The sequence below is a fragment of the Indicator indicator genome, chromosome 34, assembly GCF_027791375.1.
Source record: "Indicator indicator isolate 239-I01 chromosome 34, UM_Iind_1.1, whole genome shotgun sequence".
In the NCBI taxonomy this organism is placed as follows: Eukaryota; Metazoa; Chordata; class Aves; order Piciformes; family Indicatoridae; genus Indicator; species Indicator indicator.
This window is the reverse complement of record NC_072043.1, coordinates 5586499-5607610: the sequence shown is the minus strand read 5'-3', so window position 1 is coordinate 5607610 and position 21112 is coordinate 5586499. Positions and strand designations below refer to the sequence as shown.

Genomic DNA, 21112 nt, shown 5'->3' with positions numbered 1-21112 from the left:
CTGCGACCACTCTCCTTGGGTTGAAAGGCTGCCCAGAGATGTGGTGAAGTCAAAGCCTACCTGGATGTGTTCCTGTGTGACCTTCTCTAGGTGAACCTTCCTTGGCAGGGGGATTGGATGACCTTCAGAGGTCCCTTCCAGCCCCTGCCATTCTGTGACTCTGTGATTCTGTGAAAGTGGCCTTGCCTGGCCAGGATGGAGATGGTCACCAGGATGAGTGAGTCATAGTGGTTGGAGTCTTGAGTAGCCATAGTTAGTTCTGGTTCTCACTGCATGGTACCAGTTATTTCGGTCTCTCCCTGTTCTCTGTGGATGCCAAAAAAAACCCAGCTAAAAGCCCTTGCAACAGCCAAACCCAAGCCCAAAACCTCTACTGCAGGCATGGAAGGCTCCAGGTTCTCCACTGTTTGGGTCTGCTCACACTGCCAGCAAGAAGCCCTGAGTTTCTTCTCCTCCTTTTGATTGAAGAACACTAGAAATCAGGCGGGGAGCAGGTGCTGCATTGTGTGAGATGAGCACTGATTGACTCTGCACACAGGCACTGATTGAGGTGCAGAGCTCTGCCGGCACAGGCGTGCCACGAGCAGGGGGTGTGCAGGATCATGGCCTTTAATCAGCACCTTCAATGTGGTGCTGGTGCTGGAAGCATCTCTCATTGGGTTGTATCTTCACTGCTGGCATGTAGAACAGAGCACTGGTGTAAGGTAGGGAAAGGGTAAGATTTCCCCCAGTGAGAAGGCATCCTGGAAAGATGGAGAGGGACTTTTTGTGGTGATAGGATGAGAGGGAATGGTTTGAAACTAGAGCAGGGTAGATTTAGACTGAGCATTAGGAAGAACTTCTTTACTATGAAGCTGGTGGGACACTGGAATAGGTTGCTCAGAGAAGTTGTAGATACCTCATCCCTACAAGACCAAGCTGGATAAGGCTTTGAGCAACCTGATCTGGTGGAAGGTGTCCCAGCCCATGGCAGGGGTGTTGGATCTTTAAGGTCCCTTCCAACTCAAGGCATTCTGTGGTTCCTCGATGGTAAGCACCAGTGAGTGTCAGCTGTCTCTTTGGAGAGGAGAGGACGTCCCAGCCTTCTCCAATCCAAACCACAGGATGGCTTGGTGGCCATGACCAAATGGGAAGTGTGATCCCTTAGGTAGTGTTTTGGGCAAGGGAGGATGCCTCACTGCACTTCCTCCAGAGCCTGAGGTTTTTTTCTGGGCTGGCTGCGCCTGCTCGGTGCCATCATCGACTGTGGCTGACGTTAGCATTTAAGTGCCAGCTACTCTATAAACATCCTCATTGATTTGCTCTATCCAGAGGCTTTCTGCTTTATCTCTCTTGCTGCTGCCTCGTATTTCCCTTCTCCTTTGCTGATGATGCTGTCAGGGTGCTGTGCGTCCCCTCAAGCTGGAAGTGAAAGCCATGGGGAGTACAAGAGGAGCTTTAGGAGGGAAAGGCAAAGCCTAGCTCACTGTAACAGCTGATTGTGGTGTCTGGGTCTGCTCCATGTGGAGCATTAATGCAGAAAATCCCAGCAATGGCTTTAGGGAAAAGATGTGGTCAGTGAGCAAGGCAACTTTCCTGTGCAAACTGCACTCTGTTTCAGTTGGAAAAGACCTCTAAGATCTTCGAGTCCAATCATCAACCTAACACCACCATGGCCAGTAAACCATGGTCCAAATTGCTGTGGACACACATTTCTTTTAAACAGTGACTCCACCACCTGTTCCAATGCCTGACCAAAGCCATTTTTGAAGCCATCTGCAGCACAGCTCTGCCTGCACTGGCCTTAGCATCATGCTGTGCAGCCTGCACCAGAATCTGGCTCCACAGTTCCCAGACTGGGGTGCAAGTCAAGCCTCTTTGAGGCCAAAGGTGAGCACAAGATCCCCCTCCCCAAGCCATCAGTGCAAACATAGTGGAGCATCAGGCACAAGCTTTGCATCCCTCAGGTTGTCACAGAGGCCACTCAGAGCCCTGAGAATGGTTTGGGTTGGAAGGGAGGAAGTTTCAACCCCCCTGATGTTGGAAGGGGCACTGGAAGGCCACTCCAAAGTCTCCCGGGAGCCTTCTCATCTCCCAGACTGAACAGCCCCAACTTTCTCAGGCTGTCCCCATAGTGGAGGTGCATCAGCCCTCTGATCATCTTTGTGTCCTCATCTGGACCTGCTCCAAAAGTTCCAGGTCCTTCTATGCTGGGTGCAAACCCACAGGTGTTGTTTTGGGTGATGTGGGCCCCTCAGAAGCTGCACAGTGAGCTTTTGGCCTTGATTTCTTTTGCCTCGTGCAGACAGCTCCCTCCTTCCTCATCATCTTGTTATCATTCTAATGTCTGGGAGCTGCCGTCATGGACCAAAACACCATTAAACTATCTGAAATGAAGCAACTCAGCAGCCCCTGCCCTCACAGGCTTATTATCTTTGCAGATGGATATTTTATATTTAGCACCCTCTAATGTATCAATTTGGGCTTGGATTTTTCACGGGGAGCAGCCTCTCTTCTGGTACTCGGCAGCGGGTGGACCACTCGCTAGTACTGGGGAATGGAAGAGGAGAAACCCTCCCTGATGAACCCTTTTGCCCCTGGGGAGGGCAGGAGGGCCTTTTGGAGGGTTCTGAGGAGAGGGTGGTTGGCAGGGAAGGGTTTGCTGGTGGTCTGGAGATTGTTGGAACATCGCTGAGAGAACTCAGGGAATCAGAGTGATGCAATAGTAATAGGGCAGGAAATTAATGGAGCTTGCAGAGAGTGAGGGCTGGTGGTGTGGATGTTCTGGGAGGTGTTTAGGGTGACCCATGTGTGGTGTGGAGGGACATTGTGGGGGAAAGGAGAGGAGTTGTGCATAGAATCATAGAATTGTTTGGGTTGAAAGGGACCCTAAAGATCTACTTCCACCCCCCACACCATGGGCAGGGACACCTCCCACCAGCCCAGGTTGCTCAAGGCCTCATCCAACCTGGCCTTGAACACCTCCAAGGCGGGGACATCCTCAACCTCTCTGGGCAACCTGTTCCAGTGTCTCAGCAGCCTCACTCTGAAGAATTTCTTCCTAATCTCCAGTCTTAAGCTCCCCTCTTCCAGTTCAAAGCCATTGCTCCTCATCCTGGCACTCCAACCCCTTTTAAAAAGTCCCTCCCCAGCTCTCCTGTAACCCCCTTCAGGTAGTGGAAGGCTGCTCTAAGGTCTCCCTGGAGCCTTCTCCAGCTTGAACAGCCTCAACTCTCTCAGCCTGTCCCCATAGGGGAGATGCTCCAGCCCTGTGATCATCTTCATGGCCTCCTCTGGACCTTCTCCAACAGTTCCAGCAGTTCACTGTCCAGCATCCTACACTCTTTGTTTTCCCTTGGGAACATGGACTATGGGTCAGTATTTGCTGAGTTAGTGGTGAGGGCTGGACAGGAGGTGGTGATCCTGGCCTATGCCCAATGGCACACTGTGGGTCTTGCCCATCCTTGGGGTGCTGGGATGATGTGGGGATGGTGTGGTGCACCAGGGTGGATGGGAGAGATGGGAGAAAGGATACTCTGAGTGCCTCAGACGAGACGAGGTGCCTTGGGAAAGGATGGGGAATGAAGACGAAGTGCGTCCCGCCCTCCACACTGAGAATAACTTTCGGGGCTTGACAGTGATGGAAACGCAGACGGCTGAGACCTGCCCTCGGGGAGCTGTGGAGCAAGAGCCACCGCTGCACGCCGGGGCTGCTGCTGTACCCGCGGCTAACGTGAGGGCTCCCATTGTGGGGAGAGGATTAGAGGAGCCGCCGCCTTTGGATGGCCTGCTTCTAATTTGCATCTTTAACGAAGCGGGAGCCCAGCCAGGTTCTGTTCTTTTGTGTTTACTTCTGAGGAAGGGTGTTTATTTCCGATGATTACAAATAAATCTCCTCTGCCTTTGCTCCAGCTGTCTGGAATAAAAGGCGTTCGGAGCCTGGGAACTCTGTAGCCAGGGTGAGGACCAGAAATAAAAGAGTAATCCCATTAGGAGTCCCCTGCAAGTGTAATTAACAATTCCTTCTCAAAGACAAGGGTGCTGGGGTGGTTACCTTGCCCCTCTGATGGGTATTTGAGGATGAAGGGTGAAGCACTACCCTGTTGCTGTCAAGGGGCTTCGCTCCCGACTTGGTTGAGTTATTTTAGCTGCTGAAAACTGGGTCAGCCGGCCAGTCTGCAACTGGTTTTGACACTCCATTTATCATCTCCATGTATTGTCTAAAGGAGAGAAAAGCAGTTTGGGCTTGAAGGGCTGTAGAAGTATTGAAAAGTAGAGCATTGCATAAAGGAACAGGAGGCTTTTGGATCGATCCAAAGAACACCATCTCTCCATAGCCTCTTGCCTTGGCTCACAGAATCACAGAATGGTTTGGGTTGGAAGGGACCTTAAAAATCATCTAGTTCCAATGCCCCTACCATGGGCAGGGACACTTTCCACTAGACCCTGTGAGTGTGAACCCATCTCCTGGGCACCTCAGTATGTGCATCAATGTTTTGGGGTTTAGAGTAACCCATCCCTTGGACTATTTTGCACCCACAGAGAGTGGGTGCAAAAATAGACAGCGACTTGCTTTATGACTCCAACTCTTTGTGTGTCATTTATGCTTTCAGACTAGTGTCAGAAAACCTTGTGTTGACCCTGGGCATGGTATCCTCCCCACCACGGGAAACCCAGCTTCAATATCCAAGTCAGGCCAAGTCAGCAATGCAGGGAAGGTCCATGAGACGAGGGATGAAGACAGTGAGTGTTATGTCGTGTTCCTTTTGTTGGAGAAGCACTGTCAGTGTCATTGATGGGTCTGGGCAGGAGCCTGCTGCGGGAGCGATGCAGGGATCTCTCTTAATAGGTCCAGGAGGAGGGAAATGGTCGCTTTGTGCTGCTGAATGCAAAGAGCACGTCGGTGGAGTTATCTGTATTGGTGACACTAAGTGAAAGAACTCCTCGGCAAACCTCAAAATTAGCATTTCAGGATGAGGAATTGGGGCAATTAGAGGGGAAGCGGCGCAGCGCCGCTGCCCCCAGCTCCCTCCCTCATGCATCTTGCCGTGCTGCTGCGATCGGGTTCACCACCCGACAGACCCTGCGTGTCGGTGGGAGAGCTGGGGGGGTTGGAGCTCAGGTGAAGGCCAGCATCCCAGCAAGCTGCTGTGGTGGAGTGTGCTCACAGTGGGAGGCAGCCAAAGGCCCGAAGGCAGTAAAAGTCTCAGCTTGAATGCAGTGAGAGTCTTAAGTGGCTTGCAGACAGGATGGGTCACATTGCATGAGAAAGGGCTGCATGGGGGAGCTGGGGTGGGTTGGGTGCCAGAGGCTCGACTGACAATATCAGCTCTGAGATATTCTCACTGCCTTGCTGCTGGGTTTTCTCCAGGATGGGTTTATTTCCCTCCTGTCTGACAGGTGCTTTATTGTCTTTTGTCCCTTCTGGACTCACGAGGCAGGGTTTCTTCTGGAGATGGATAAGGTGCCTTCAGGAGACTGTTAATGGGGGTTTGTCTTTGTTCTTAATTAGATCCCTTCAAGGGAAAACCTCCTGGCCCACTTTATTATCCAGCTTTGTCAGAGCTTGTCTGCTCTATCTAAACACTTTGCAGAAGTCTCTTTACCTGTTTGCTTACTGGAGACATTATCATAATCCTGGTCAATTGGAAGAGGTAGCAAAGACAGCTCAGCAGCCAAGGGAGTGCAGGCAGCTTAGTGAGTAACAAAAAGATCACTTTCTGCGTTGGGTAGAGAACCTGGCAGGATGTTCCTTGCATTGGGGTGTTGGTCAATATTTGCCTTCAAAGCACCAAATCCCATAGAACTTGTGGTGGGAAGGCAAGGTTGGGCGAAAAGGTGTGTCTCTGTGGCAGCTGATGGATGGTGGCTGCCACTGGATGGAGCTGCTGGTGGTTGCTCTGGCACGTTGCTAGGAGGTGCAGGAAGGGACTTGGTCCCATGTCAGCTATTGTGTGGCAGCAGCTGAAGAGTGAGCCTGAAGGGTGGGAAGAAGGAGCCTTTGCCTCCTTGCTTTTGGACTAAGTCCTGTTTACTTGGAGTAACTTTGAGGGTCACGAGCCACTACAAGCAAGGGAGGGTGATGCTGTTCTTGTCCCTCCTTCCGTGAGCATCATCTGTCTGTGTTACGGGCATCCCTATGAACTTGTCCAGGTGGGCTCTGAGCCATAAATCCAAGCTGTAAACACAGAACGAGTGATCCTGATTCTAAGGGGTCCTCACTTAGCCCCACATCTCCCTGGGAAGCACCCCTGGTATGCACCAGCCAGAGCTGGGCAACAACAGTGAAACGTGCCTGGTAATGACACAAAGCTCCTCATCCCTGTCACTTCAAACCCAAGTCCTTGTGCTTCACCCCTAATGAGGGGACCCAAGAGGAGCTGGCAGGGCTGTAGTCTGGTTATTTCTGTGCACACAGACATGCACGTTGTCTGTTTTACATATTGCTGCCCTGATTCTGGTGGTGCACGCAATGAATAATTTACAGAAGCCGTGTGTAAGTATCTCTTTATTATTCATTATAATGAAGTGAGACAGCAGTAATAGTCCACTAGACTGGAATCCCCCAGGGCTGAACTTAACTCGGCTGCGCTTAGCTCTCCCCAGTTAATTTGAGCGAAGAGAGGGCTCGGCTCCCCGACAAGGACGCCGTCGTGCGCCGGCACGGGGCCGCCTCGGTCCGCCGGAGCCGAGCCGGCAGCGCGGCAGCGGGCACGGAGAGCCATCCGTCTTTCCCAGCATCCATATGGGATGTGGCTGGCGGAGACGTACAGCTCCTGCAAGGGGAAAATGACTCGTTTGCAGGAGGATATATGGCTCATTCCTCTGAACCGAGCACCCCGAGGGACCCTCCGACGTGCCGAATGTCGCCCCTTCCCTCTGCTCGATTAATAACCTCGATCGAGGTGACACTCTGCGGTCCCGGCAAGGGAGACATATAACACCCCCAAAGCCTCTGCAGCGGAGGGGATGGGGATGGGGACAGCCCACAACCCATCTTGGAATTTACAGGCATGTGGAGAGGGACTCGCACGAGTTTCCTGATTGACTGTAGGTGCCTCTTGCTAAGATCGCAGCTGCACAGAGCTGCGGCAGCGTTGCCATTGCCGGCACCAGCCTGCACTGAGCTCGGTTTTTCCCAGTTTGTTTTCATGCTCCCCTTGGGTCCTCCGGTGAGAACGGCGAAGCTCACGAGAAATGCCAAGCTCTTAATTTAGCCAAACGCTGGGTGGTTTTGCTGCAGGTGCCAGAGAAGGCCACAAGTAAATATATTGAGAAAAATCTATCAAAGGGAATGAAAAAGCCATGTTCTGCAGGAGCATTTTAATTCCTTTTCCTCCCCCTCCCTCTGTTCTTTGCCAAGTGTAAGTCAGCGGCGTGGAGCAGAGCTGCCGAGCCCCCGTCTCAAAGCAGGGAGGGTGGGAGCCAGGCAGGAAATAAATAATGGCAACGATCACGTTGTGTTTTCAAGGCACTTGTTGGATTTACAGCTGCTTATCCAAATGTTCCCTTCTCTCCTTTGCTGTCTCCGGCTGTGTAGCTCCCTCCCCTCTCCCCGCGCCCGTGCCGCGGGCCCTCTCCCCGGCAGCGGGTGCGTATATCACCCCGGGGATGGCTTGAGGGCTGTGCCGAGGAGCACAACTGTCAGCAAATTTTACAGCTTCATCTGAAATTCTCAGCGCGCAGCGAGGGCGAGGGGGGAGCAGGGAGCAGCAGAGATGGGCGAGCGTAGAAAGTGTCTGTGCTGAGTGTGATCGGATTTTCCGCTCTGGGTCCTCGGCTCCGTATTAACCAATTAAAAAAAAAAAATAAAAAGAAAGAAAAAGATGGTTGGTTTTTATTGTTACTGGTGAATTCAGCGGTTCTGTGAAGTCTCAAGTGACTGGGGGCATATGGTGGCAGTGTAGTCTAGTCATGGTCCACATTACTGGGAGGGATCTATTAGAGAGAGTCCAAATTAGAGCTAGCAAAATGAATGAGGGATTTGAACATCTCTTATATGACCAGGGGCTGTTTAGTCTGGAGAAGAGAAGGCTGACAGGGGATCTGATCAATGTCTATAAATATCTGAGGGGTGGGTGTCAAGACAAAGGTACCAGGCTCTTTTTGGCTGTGCCCAGTAACAGAACAAGGAACAACTGGAACTGGCTGGATCACAGGAAGTTCCACCTCAACATGAGGAGAAACTTCCTTACAGTGAGGGTGCTGGAGCCCGGGAGCAGGCTGCCCAGAGAGGTTGTGGAGTGGAGCCTCCTCCTCTGGAGACTCAAAGCCCACCTGGATGCATTCCTGTGTGACCTGCCTTCAGTGATCCTTCTTTGGCAGGAGGGTTGGATTTGATGATCTCTAGAAGACCTTCCCATTCCAACCCCTAACATTCTATGATTCTATGATTCTATGCTTCTATGATTTCATGACTCCATGATTCCATGATTTCATGATTTCATGCTTCCATGATTCCATGCTTCTATGATTTCACGATTCTATGATTCTCTGATTCTATGATTCTATGAGTCCATGATTCTATGATTTCATGATTCTATGTTTCTATGTCTATGATTTCATGATTCTATGAGTCTATGATTCTATGATTCCATGAGTCTACGATTTCATGATTCTATGACTCTATGAGTCTATGATTCCATGAGTCTATGATTTCATGATTCTGTGATTCTGTGGTTCTGTGCCTCTGTGCTTCTGTGATGTGGTGGCAGTGTTACATCAGCTCAGCCTCAACTCCCCACCAGTGGTGATGCTATGCAAGATGGGGAGCCAGCTCCCATCCCACTCATGTGCCCTTTTTGGGTTCCAGAAGCCTTGCTGTGCCTTCTGTTCCAGGACTGTGAGGCTGTGTCTGTTCCTCCGCAGGTGTACCGTGGATGACCGGGTCACGCGGGTAGCCTGGTTGAACCGCAGCACCATCCTGTATGCTGGCAATGACAAGTGGTCTATAGACAACCGTGTGGTCATCGTCTCCAACACCAAGACCCAGTACAGCATCAAGATACACAATGTGGATGTGTATGATGAGGGCCCCTACACCTGCTCTGTGCAGACAGACAATCATCCCAAGACTTCGCGTGTCCACCTCATCGTGCAAGGTAGGTTCTAATATGCGGTTGCCAAACAGGTTTGATATGTTTGGTCAGGCATTGGAATAGGCTGCCCAGGGAGGTGGTGGAGTCCCCATCCCTGGAGGTGTTCAAGAAATGTGTGGACTTGGCACTTTGGGACACGGTTTGATGGCTGTGGTGGTGTTATGTTGACAGTGAGACCTGAGGTCTTTTCCAATTGAAACGATTCATGATTCTGTATAGAAGGATGCCTGGGCTTGTGAAGGGTTTGGAGACCCTGTTAGTGATGGGGATTGAGGGTTCAGACCAACATCTACTGCCTTCAAGATTGAGTGGCATGAGGACAAGGGTATGAACAGGTGCTTACTGTACAGGGAGGAGATGGACTTGCATCATCTCAGCCTTACTATGTTGTGTGATTGTCACATGGGGCAGCAGACACCTGGGACTGGCATGCTCTTCCTTCTCCCTCCTTACCTGTTCTTTCTGTGGGTTTGACCCATTTCACTGTTTGGGACCACAATGCTTGGCTTGCTGTGCTGTTAGGAACTGTTAGGAGGTGCTCAGGCAGGTGTCTGGAGATGCTTAGGGAGAGCTGAAAGCAAAGTGCTGCCAGGCATGGTGGAGCAGTGGATTCCCATGGCACAGCCTCCATGGTTTTGGGAGACAGGGGCTTTTGGCACGGGGCTTTGCAGACGAGCATGTTGGTGTAGGTGATGCTCTTGGATTGCAAAGCAGCATTCCTGAGGCTGCTCTGACAGGGAGATCTGGGTGCTGGTAGATCAGGGCTGCCCGTAAGACTCTGGTGGATGCTGCCAGTGGATCCTTGTGGCTTTGCACCAGCTACTGGCTTTTGTCCGGCCTCTAGATTAATTTTTCAGAGTTAGTGTTAGTTCAGGTTAGATAAAGATAATGAAAGTTTCCTAATCCTCTTAAAGAAGATTTATCTGGCCAAGTAGAAAGCTCTTGGAATACAATAAAGAGCGTATAAAACCAGGACCTAATCTTTCCTTTAATTTCCAACAGCTGATGGGTATTGATTTTGCAATGAGCAAATCTGAAACATTTCTCAGCCTCAACATGTCTCCACAAAGCCCCCAATGCAGATTTTTCTGCCTTTATGCATCCTTCTCATTTGGATGAGGCTGAGTTTGTTTGTGGCCTCCCCTTCCAACAAGTTTAGGTTGGAGTCTAGGTGGGAGTGTCTCAGGGAGCCATTCACATTGGGTTAGGGTGGTGAAGGCTTGCCTCAGGAAGAGGGGAGCAGAGGTCTGCCAGGAATATCCCTCAATCCCCCTTCCATGGGCTTCTCCCTCTCCCCCTTTCTGAGCTGCATGTTAACCATCTGTCTGTGAAGTTTAATCTGTTTTTCCTGTCTGCTCTCTAATCCTGCTAATCCAGCCAGCCAACACCAGTGAAGTACCCCAGTGCTTTACACCTGATGAAAGTAGGTGAGCCCTGATGGAGTGAGTTCTTGCTGGGTTCCTAAGCAACCTGATCTAGTTGGAGATGTTGCTGCTCACTGAAGGAGAGTTGGACAAGATGACCTTTCAGGGTCCCTTCCAACCTGATGAATTCTGTGATTCTGTGAGCCAGCAGTGGTGCTCAGGATCCACTCCACTCAGTCCCTTTTCAGAGTGGTACTCAAAAACTCAGGCACTAACCAGATTCAGGTGGGTGAAGGCCACAGATAGTTTGCATCCAAAGACACTGTCTGGGGGTGAGGTGTCCCTAATTGTGCTGGGAGAAGTTTTCCACTGGTGTGAGAAGCAATTGGACTTGATGATCTCTTCCAAACTCAACAGTTCATGGAATAGCAGGAGTTGGAAGGGACCTCTGGAGATTACTGAGCTCAACCCAAAGTAGGATCACCCAGGGCAGCCCATGCAGGAATGCATCAGATGGGGCTTGAAAATCTCTAGAGAAGGAGACTCCACAACCTCTCTGGGCAGTCCTTTTCAGGACTCCAGCACCCTCACAGTACAGAAGTTTTCCCTCCAAAAGCAAGATGAGGCAGCTCATCTTCCTATACAAGCTTCAACACCAATCTTCTCTGCAGTCCTAACCTTCCTCAAAACGCACAGGAGTGCCACAAGCACCCGGAACGCATCCATGCCGTCAACACAAGGCAGTTGCCGAAGAGAAGAGGAAGAGGGAGACAAAACCCCTTCTGGCTTGCTGCCAGCCATGCTCTTACAAAGCCTTGTTAAGGGCTGCTGCAATGAGCCAATCCACGAGACATATTAATAACAGCACTAAGAGACATTTACTGTTGCCTGCGACCGGCCGGCAGATTTATGGCCGGGTTGCTAGGAGGGGAGGCTGGGCCCCGCAGTCGCACAATTAAAACCCGATTGAACACAGAGACAAAGAATCAATATTGCAGCCAGCCAACTTTAACTTTTGCAAAACACAAATATAAATTAATTGAGCTGAACGTGGTTGCTAACTGGTCATTACTGCAGGCTCGGCCGCCAGCTGGCACAGGCAGAGGGTGATGCTGGGGCATGCATGGCTGTGCCTCCTTAGAGTCACAGAACTCACCTGGGGAGGAACAACACTCATGCTCCAGTATGCAGGAGGGGCTGGCCTCCTGAAAAGCACCTCCATGGAGAAGGACATTGTAGTCTTGGTGGACAGTAGTGGGAGAGCGATGTGCTCTTGTGGCCAAGCAGGCCAATGGTATATGGCTGGAAGGTCAAGGGAGGTTGTCCTTCCCCTCTACTCTGCACTAATGAGACCATATCTGCAGTATTGTGTCCAATTCTGGGCTTCCCAGTTCAAGAGGGATAAGGATATACTAGGGAGTGTTAAACAGAGCCTGCAAGGATAGTGAAGGGACTGGAACATCTGTGTGATGGGGAAAGGCTGAGACACTTGGGGATGTTTAGCCTGGAGAAGAAAAGGCTGAAAGGAAATCTTGGAATGTTTATAAATATCTGAAGGGTGGGAGACAAAAAAAAGGGGCCAGGCTCTTTTCAGTGGTGTCCTGTGATAGGACAAGGGGCAATGGACACAAACTTGAGCACAGGAAATTCCACCTCAACATGAGGGAAAAAAATGCTGTGTGTGCTGGAGCCCTGGAGCAGGCCTCCCAGAGAGATTGTGGAATCTCTCTGGAGACTTTTAAGACTACTGTGGATGCATTCCTGTGTGACCTGCTCTAGGTGACCCTGCTTTGGCAGGGGGGTGGGACTCAATGATCTCTGGAGGTCCTTCCAACCCCTACCATTCCATGATTCTATGAGTATGGAGAAGGGATAGGACGGAGAACATCCAGAGAGCAACCTCAGTATCCTGTTCTCGAGACTTCTTGAAATGAGTGAAAAGGAGCCAGTGGGAGCAGAACTGTTGGAGGCATTAGGATATGCCTCAAGGACCAGGAGCTGATGAAACAAAAGCATGGTGGCAGCTGATTAATTATTGAAAAAAAAAAAAAAAAGGAAAAATGGGGAAGCAGGGGGAGAACTGGAGAAGTTGTTTCCCCATTACCGTTCTGAACAGAAAGAACGTTTTAGCGTGCGCACAAATAGCTCCCTGGGAAGCACTCTCACTTCCTAATTGTTCATAAATTTACTGACAGGTGGTTACACAGTAGGTAAAACACTGCCAGTTCTTGTTTTATTGCTTTCCCCAGCTCGGGGTGAAAACCTGGTGAAAAAGGATGCACAGCAAGCAGTCAGGAGATGCTGCCTGGGTGCGTGATGCCCCTGCTTTATTTGTGCGATGCTTTGTGTCCATAATGTGGCTGGATTTTGGCTTTGCTTGGATGGAAGGCTCCATGCTGGCTTCTCTAATGTCAGTCATAGAATCACACAATGGCTTGAGTTGGAAGGGACCACCTTAAAGATCATCTAGTTCCAATTCCCCTGCCATGGGCAGGGACACCTCCCTCTAAACCAGGTTGCTCAAAGCCTCATCCAGCCTGGTCTTAAACACTTTCAGAGGCATCCACAGCTTCTCTGGGAAACCTCTTCCAGTGTTTCATCACCCCCATAGTAAAGAACTTCCTAATGCCCAATCAAAATCTACTCTGTTCTAGCTTCAAACCATTCCTCTTTGCCCTTGTCAAAAGTCTCTCCTCAGCTTTCTTGTAGCTCCCTTCAGGTACTGGAAGGCTGCTACAAGGTCTTCCCAGAACCTTCTCTTCTCCAGGCTGAACAGCCCCAACTTTCTCAGCCTGTCCCCATAGGGGAGGTGCTCCAGCCCTCTGATCATTTTTGTGGCCCTCCTCTGGACCTTCCCCAACAGTTTTCCCTCAGCCTGCTCTTCCCAGACTAAACCCGAGTTTCCTCAGTTGCTCCTCCCCAGTCCTGTTCTTCAGACCCTTCCCCAGCTTTGTTGCCCTTCTCTGGACCTGTCCAGCCTCTCAATGTCCTTCTGGGAGTAAGAAGCCCAAAACTGAACCCAGTATTCGAGGTGCAGCCTCCCTGGTGAAAGCAATCTCACCTGTGTGGCAGAGAGGGCAGGTTGGAAACAGGTGTGGTACCAGCCCTGCCTGTGAAAGGGCTGCCCAAAATGTGCTTTACCAGGGAGAGGTTGTGAAAAGGGAGCAGTTAAGACCCAGAGAAGGGAAAAATAAAGATTTCCTGTGAAACAGAGCACCTGTAGATTGCCCTTAGCGGCAGCTCTGTTGCACGCTGCTCGCCTGGCTGACAGGAATCATGCTGCTGACCAAACTGTGGCTGTCGGCTGTGCTTAATCCATTATCTGGATAAAATCAGCTCTGACGAGCCTCTCGGATTGGGCTGTCATCAGGACAGGTTCGATCAGAGATGAGGATCTGTGAGGTGAGAAGCAACACTTTGTTAAAACCTCTGCTGTCATCTCCTCGTGCCCCTTCGCTTCTCCTGCAGCCTAGATGCGATGTCAAGGTGTGTTCATGTAGGGATTCCAGGCATATCCTCATGGCTCTCTCCCCCTGCACCCTGAATCCAAACATGAGTTGGATGCAGGGATGGGATGCACATCCATTTCTGTCTGGGAGCAGGTGCTCCCCAGCTGGGAGATGGCTGGTGGGTGCTGCCTGCATAACTTCCTTAAGGGTATGATCCCCAAACAGGAACAGTTTTGGGGAAGACATATCACAGAGTCTCAGAATGCATCAGGTTGGAAGGGACCCTCACAGTTCAGCTTTAACAACCTCCCTGCAGGGATCAACCTGGTGCAGTAGAAGGTGTCCCTGCCCATGGCAGGGGGTTGGAACTAGATGATCTTTAAGGTCCCTTCTGAACCAAACCATTCTATACACCTATGCATCTTTAATTAAAGCAAGTTGCTAATGATCCCATCGAGTTTCACCTTGAATATCTCCAAGGATGGGGCCTCCACCACCTCTCTGGGCAATCCAGTATTTCACTGCCCTCATTGTGAAGAACTTCCTTCTAACATCCAAGCTTAAGTCTACCCTGCTCTAGTTTCAAACCATTGCCCCTAGTACTGTCACTACAAGTCCTTGGAAACAGCCCCTCCCCAGCCTTCCTGTAGGTCCCCTTCAGGTATTGAAATGCAGGAACAGGCCAGAGGCTGAGGTCATCATCCTGCTGTGTTTCTCATCTGAGGAGATGCACAGCACAAGCAAAATGTGAGCTTTCAGCATATTTGCCTTCTTTGTGCTGACTTTCTGTACACTAATGAGTGCTTGTGCGGTGACACCTCTGACAGATCCCTCCTGCCTGTGGTGGGGAGGCTCATGCAGAGCCAGAGGCTGAAATGTGGGACTATAGGCAGCCAGAGAGGGAGGTGGTGGATGCTCTGGTAGGTGTTCGAGCCGTCAGAGGGCAGGGCTGCAGCTGGAGATCTGAAGGAGCAAAGTGAATGCTTCATCTGCCCAAAATAGGAGGTGTGCCAGAGGGGGGTAGGAAGTGAGGAACCAGGGTTGGAGCATGGATGGATGGTGTCTGTGGAGGCTATCACCTCCCTGCTGAGTACCAAAGGAGAGATGTCCCCTTCTGTGAGCAGGAACAACCTTCTGAAGGCCTGTCTGGCAAGCAGCCGTGGGCTGTTTTCTGGTGCTTTGAGGAGCCCATAGATCTCCATAGATCATCTCACCTTATGAAAGCTGTAGCAAGGATGAGGATCTAATGGATGAGGAGCTAATGACGGGGAGGAGGAACATCGGTCACACGTGTTGGCAGCTCTTTGCTCTGAGGCGTGCAGCAGTAATGATCCAGCTGCTAAAAATAGAGCAGGGCCATGGCAGCGAGCGGCTGGGCTCCGGGAGGGATCGGCACCGCGGAGCAGCCAGGGGATGAGTCAGCTGCGCGTGGTGCTGTGCGTCAGCATCACATGGAGGCAGTGACCACGCAGGGATTGCCAACCTGCTGCCTTTTCCTGCATGGCTTAGCATGGATGAGGTGTCTGCACTGGCAAGACAAGGCCCATCCCTCCTCACACCTGGGTGTGGTAGCCTGCAAGGAACAGTTTCTACCCTGCAAGAGTGGTCAGGCACTGGAACAGGCTGCTCAGGGAGGTGGTGGAGTCCCCATCCCTGGAGGTGTTCAAGAAATGTGTGGCCATGGCACTTTGGGACAGGGTCTGGTGGTCATGAAAGTGTTGGTTAGAGGGATGGACTTGGTGATCTTGGAGGTCTTTTGCAACCTTGGTTATACTACCATCTGAGCTCTTTAGTTTTGTCCCCAGATGGACGAGATATGAAGCAGTAGCATGGGCAAAGCTGGTGCTGGTACCCAGGGTCCCAGGGATAGCTTGGCTGTGCGTGGGAGGGATATCCTGAGGATGACATATGGCATCACAGGACATGGTGGCATCACCAGCATGGTTGTGGAGTCTCATTCTCTAGAGGCTTTCAAGGCCCATCTGCACATGTTGCTGTGTGACCTGCCCTGGGTGATCCTGCTTTAGCAGAGGGGCTGGGCTCAATGATCTCTGGAGGTCCCTTCCACTACCATTCTATGAATCTTTGATCACCATGGGAAGGCCACCCCCATGGGGCTATTTGCAGCCCCCATTTTGGGACATGAAGGGAAGGATGGCATCATGGCAGAATCTGGTACCCATGGAGAGTATGAAGCAGGCAGTTTGGGTCTCAAGCAGCAGAGGAAGGAGATAAATCACAGGCTTATTGTTATTGAATTTAGTGGCATCTCTTTCACATTCAATTTCTCTCTCCAGCTTTCCAAACAAACAAGAAATTACAGCACAGATGTATTTTGGGGTCTACCAAACATTCTGCATTAACTTGCCAGTGATTAATATTTCATGGGGTGGACAAAATCATCCATGTGTTGCTCGCAGCTCTGGTGAGGTCGTGCTGCTCCTCACTTCCTCGGGATGAAGCCTGTATTTAATTTGCTTGTAGCTGTAGATTTTGCAATGAGTGCAGGACTGTGAATAGGGGGTGGGGAGGGACTTTGTGATGCAGAATTGCTTTAGCCCCCTGCATCTCTGGAAGGTGAGCATCTCACCCCTATTCAGTCAGCAGCCTCGGGGCCAAGGGGGATGTCCTGATGGAGTGTCAGACATAGAACCATAGAATTGGAGAACTGTTTGGGTTGGAAAAGGCCTCTTAAGACCTTCCAGTCCAAATCAACCCCACACCACCGTGGCCACTAAACCATGTCCTAGAGTGCCATGGCCACAGGTTTCTTGAACACCTCCAGGGATGGGGACTCCACCAGCTCCCTGGGCAGCCTCTTCCAATCTCTGACCACTCTTGCAGCAAAGAAATTGTTCCTAATCTCCAACCTAACCTTCCCCTGGCACAATTTCAGGCCTTTTCCTCTCTTCTGTCACCTGATACTAGGGTGAAGAGCCCAACCCCCACCTTATTCCAATTTCCTTTCAGGAAGCTATAGAGAGCAGTGAGGTCTCCCCTCAGCCTCCTCTTCTCCAGACTTAACACCTCCAGTTCCCTCAGCTGCTTCTCACCAGCCCTGTTCTCCAGACCCATTGCCAGCTTTGTTGCCCTTCTCTGGACACACTCCAGCACCTCAATATCTTTCTTGGACTGAGGTGCCCAAAACTGAACCTTGGCCAAGTGCATCCTCACCAGTTCTGTGTCCAGCTGGCCAAGCTCTGAGCATTACCTACATTTTCCAGCAGTTGTCAGCACCCACTTCTCATGTTCAGATTGCTGCTTTGCCCTGAAGGACTCAGACAACCTCCCTCTGCTCTCACAGTCTCCACTTTGGTATTAATGTGTCAGGTTGCTGGGAAATTTACTGCCTTGCAGAGCCCAACAGGCTGTGGAGACAGCAGTGTATTGTTGGTCTTTGCCATGGCTCATCCCTTCATGCCACCTCTCCTGTGCCAGGCAAAGAGGTTGCCAGGAGAACAGGGTTGGGAAAGCTGATCCTCTGCCTGCATCCAGGAGCTGGTCCAGGAGCAAAATGCTCTCTTGGAGTGTTGGGGTTTTAAAGGCTAGTGATCCTCAGAGCTTGTTGGTTATAGGAAGCTTAGGCTGAGCCCATCAGGGTGCAGCTGTGGCCCTGCTGGTGCCCCGCTGGGCATCCCTCTGTCCTTACCCAGTCTGGCCAGTCTGTCCTTACCCAGCCTAGTAGACAGCCTGTCCTAACCCAACTTGGTCAGTCTTTCCTTATCCAGCCTGGTCAGTTTGGACAATGAACAGGCCTGGGATGGTCCCCAGGAGTAAGAGAAAAACCAGGCAGTCCTCATGGCCATGTGATGCTGCAGGAGAGTCCTTGGCACAGGGGTTGGCCATGTGATGCCATGTGAGCTGAGGCTCTTGCCACAGTATGTGCTTGGGGAGGGGGCATGAGGCATCCTTTGTGGCACTGTAGGAGTGGTGATTACTTTGGGGTGGCTGGTTTCTTATGGCAGCATTTGCTTTCTGGGCCATAGACTCTTTTGGGGTCTGTGCCCATCAGCCCAGAGCACCATGAAGTGGTCTTGGGGGGTGGGTTTTAATTGCTGTGTGCCAGGGTTGGGGATATTAATGGGTGTGGAGCCTGCCAGGTTGTTTATTAGATGGAGGATCTGAGGGTCGAGCGATGTAAATGCCTGTGGCTGGTGTGGAGTGGAGCTCAGTAATGTAAAGAGTTTTCACAAACGTGCTCCAATAGGAGCCTTGTTGAGGGCAACAACAAGATGCAGTTTTGGGGGTGTGGTGAGGAAATCCCTCACCAGGGAGGTGAGATCCCTCAGCACCCTTGGTCTGTGCTCAGTTTCAGTTTGTGAGGCTGGTTTGGAGAGGGGTGGATGGTAGCTGGCCAGGGTGATAGGATGGATGCTGGTGTCCAGTGATGGGCTGTGTCTTGTGGCTGTGTGTAGCAGTTCAGGCTGGGTGCCTCCTGTTACTGCCACAGAAGTTACACCTCCAGTGTCCTGAGTGTCCAACCCAGCAAAGTGGGCACAGGAATTTGGCATATTTCTACCCATAAATCCTGTGGGGGAGGAAGAAAGAGCCCTGGGGGTTTTGGGTAGACCCTCAGGTGGGGAGAAGGGAAGCACTGGGGGGCCTTTGAGTGTGGTGTAAGGAACTCTGTACAGTTTGGGATATCTTTGCCACTATGCTTTGTAATTTCTGTGAAACACCAATTGCTTTTCCATTTAACCTTCCCATCACTCTCCAATCCATTTGTGTGAGAGTCATTCTTTTGTCCCTCTCGGGGCAAGAGAGGATCTGTCCAGCTCTAAACCAGGACTGTGGCTGCCCAGTGGTGGGCAGGTGGCACGTCTGGCAAGGCAGTGTGCTGATGGTGGCCTTTCTCTTCTTGCTGTCTTGCAGTTCCCCCCCAGATCGTCAACATCTCCTCGGACATCACGGTGAACGAGGGCAGCAGCGTGACCCTCATGTGCCTGGCCTTCGGCAGACCGGAGCCCACCGTCACGTGGCGACACCTCTCTGGGAAAGGTGAGACCATCCCTAGGGCGTGGGGAAGGAGCTGCCTGGCTCCCAGGAGAGGTCTTTCCTGGCCTGTGTGGGATGGGCAGATGTTCCTATGGAGGTGGAAGAAGTGGCACAAAGGTGACCCATGGTCCCGTTGATGTCTGTGGTGGAGCTTCTGGGCCTCTGATGTGCCCTGGTAGGGGGGTGAGGATGCTTGTTAGGTGATGTCCCAGGTTTGCTGGATGAAGGGTGACAGTGCCACGTGTTTGGGACATCTCCCAGGGCAGGGCTTTGTGAGTGAGGACGAGTACCTGGAGATCACAGGCATCACGCGGGAGCAGTCCGGGGAGTACGAGTGCAGCGCCGTCAACGACGTGGCCATGCCCGACGTGCGGAAAGTCAAAGTCACTGTCAACTGTGAGTGCAAGGGATGGGAAGCCAGGGAGGGGTGGGGGGGGGGGTGGGCCAGAGTGTGACGTGGTGTGGTGTCTCCGCAGACCCACCGTACATCTCCAATGCCAAGAACACAGGTGCCTCAGTGGGCCAGAAGGGCATCCTGCAGTGCGAGGCCTCGGCCGTCCCCGTGGCAGAGTTTCAGTGGTTCAAGGAGGACACCAGGTGAGAGGCCACTGAGGTCCCAACTGGTCCCCCATGAGCAGGGTGTGGGGGGGCAAGTTGGGAAGCAACCATGCCAGGTTTAGGGCTGCAATGTGAGGAGGGCTGTGGTAGCTGAGAGCCTTGTGTGAAGGGAAGCTGGAATGAGCTCATTTCGAACCACAGAATTGTTTTGGTTCCAAAAGATCAAGTCCCGGCATCAACCCAACACCACCATGGCCATTAAATCATGTCCCCAGGTGCGACGGCCAAATGCTTTTTAAACACCTCCAGGGATGGTGACTCCACCACCTCCCTGGGCAGCCTCTTCCAATCCCTGACCTCTCTTGCAGCAAAGAAATTGTTCCTACTCTCCAACCTAAACCTCCCCTGGCACAATTTCAGGCCATTTCCTCTCCTTCTATCACCTGATATTGGGGAGACCAACCCCCACCTCACTGCAACCTCCTCTTCGGTAGCTGATGGGTTTGAGTGTTTGGTTAAAGCCCAGGGTTGTTCCTTCTGGGGATGGTGGCTGTGGCTTCTAGGAGTTAACGTGGGTCAGGTGGGGAGGCAGATTATGGGATGGTGAGCATTGTGTGCTTTTGATCAAAGAACTTGTCTTGGTGGGATGTGGGGAGTCTGCTGAGGGAACGTGTGGATATATGATGCTGTTTGCTGGTGAGACAGGAGGGATTGTCTGGGGATGGGGCAAAATATGTCCTAGAGTGCCAGTGTGCCAATCACCTGATGGCTGGTGGCCATATTGGCCTGCAGGTTAGCAAACGGGCTGGAGGGTGTGAGGATCGAGAGCAAGGGCCGCCTGTCAACGCTGACCTTCTTCAACGTCTCAGAGAAGGACTATGGCAACTACACGTGTGTGGCCACCAACAAGCTGGGCAACACCAATGCCAGCATCATCCTGTATGGTAGGTGCCCTGTGTTTTTGTGGCAAGGTATTGTGTGGAGAAGGAAGAGAAGGAGGGAGGTTCTCTTCCCCTTCTACTCTGCCCTGGTGAGAACTCACCTGATGTATTGAGTCCAGTTCTGAGCTCCCCAGTTCAAGAGGGACAGGGATCTGCTGGAGAGAGTCCAATGGAGAGCTACCAGGATGCTGAAGGGTCTGGAGCACTGCCCTGTGAGGAGAGGCTGAGAGCCTGGGGCTATTTAGTGTGGAGAGCAGAAGACTGAGATGGGATCTGATCAATGTCTATAAATATCTGAGGGCTGGGGGTCAAGAGGGAGGGGACAGGCTCTGCTCAGTGACACCCTGTGATAGGACAAGGGGCAATGGATATAAACTCCAGCACAGGAGGTTCCACCTCAACATGAGGAGGAAATTCTTCACTGTCAGGATCACAGAGCACTAGAACAGGCTTCCCAGAGAGGTTGTGTAGTCTCCTTCTCTGGAGACTTTCTAGACTCATCTGGATGTGTTCCTGTGTGATCTGTGCTGGATTCTATGGTCCTGCTCAGGCAGGGGGTTGGACTCGATCTTTGGAGGTCCCTTCCAACCCCTAACATATTGTGATACTGTGAAGGAGGAAGAAGTGGAGGAGGTGAGGGAGGTGGAGCAGAACTGGCTTTATTTAATGTTGTCAGCTTGTTGAGGTACCAAATGGTGTGAGATTGTAGCAGCAAGGTCCTACAGAGA

At 51.6% G+C, this 21112-nt stretch overlaps 1 protein-coding gene across 1 annotated transcript in view; it reads left to right on the top strand.

The window, feature by feature from the left end:
• The window catches only part of LOC128977832 (opioid-binding protein/cell adhesion molecule homolog), a 129854-nt gene that overhangs the window by 107991 nt on the left and 751 nt on the right, over positions 1-21112 (top strand). The window contains exons 2-6 of the mRNA XM_054395517.1: positions 8848-9080; positions 18763-18888; positions 19147-19281; positions 19362-19482; positions 20236-20387. Coding sequence (XP_054251492.1) covers positions 8848-9080; positions 18763-18888; positions 19147-19281; positions 19362-19482; positions 20236-20387 — 767 coding nt within the window. The remainder of the gene's footprint in view (positions 1-8847; positions 9081-18762; positions 18889-19146; positions 19282-19361; positions 19483-20235; positions 20388-21112) is intronic.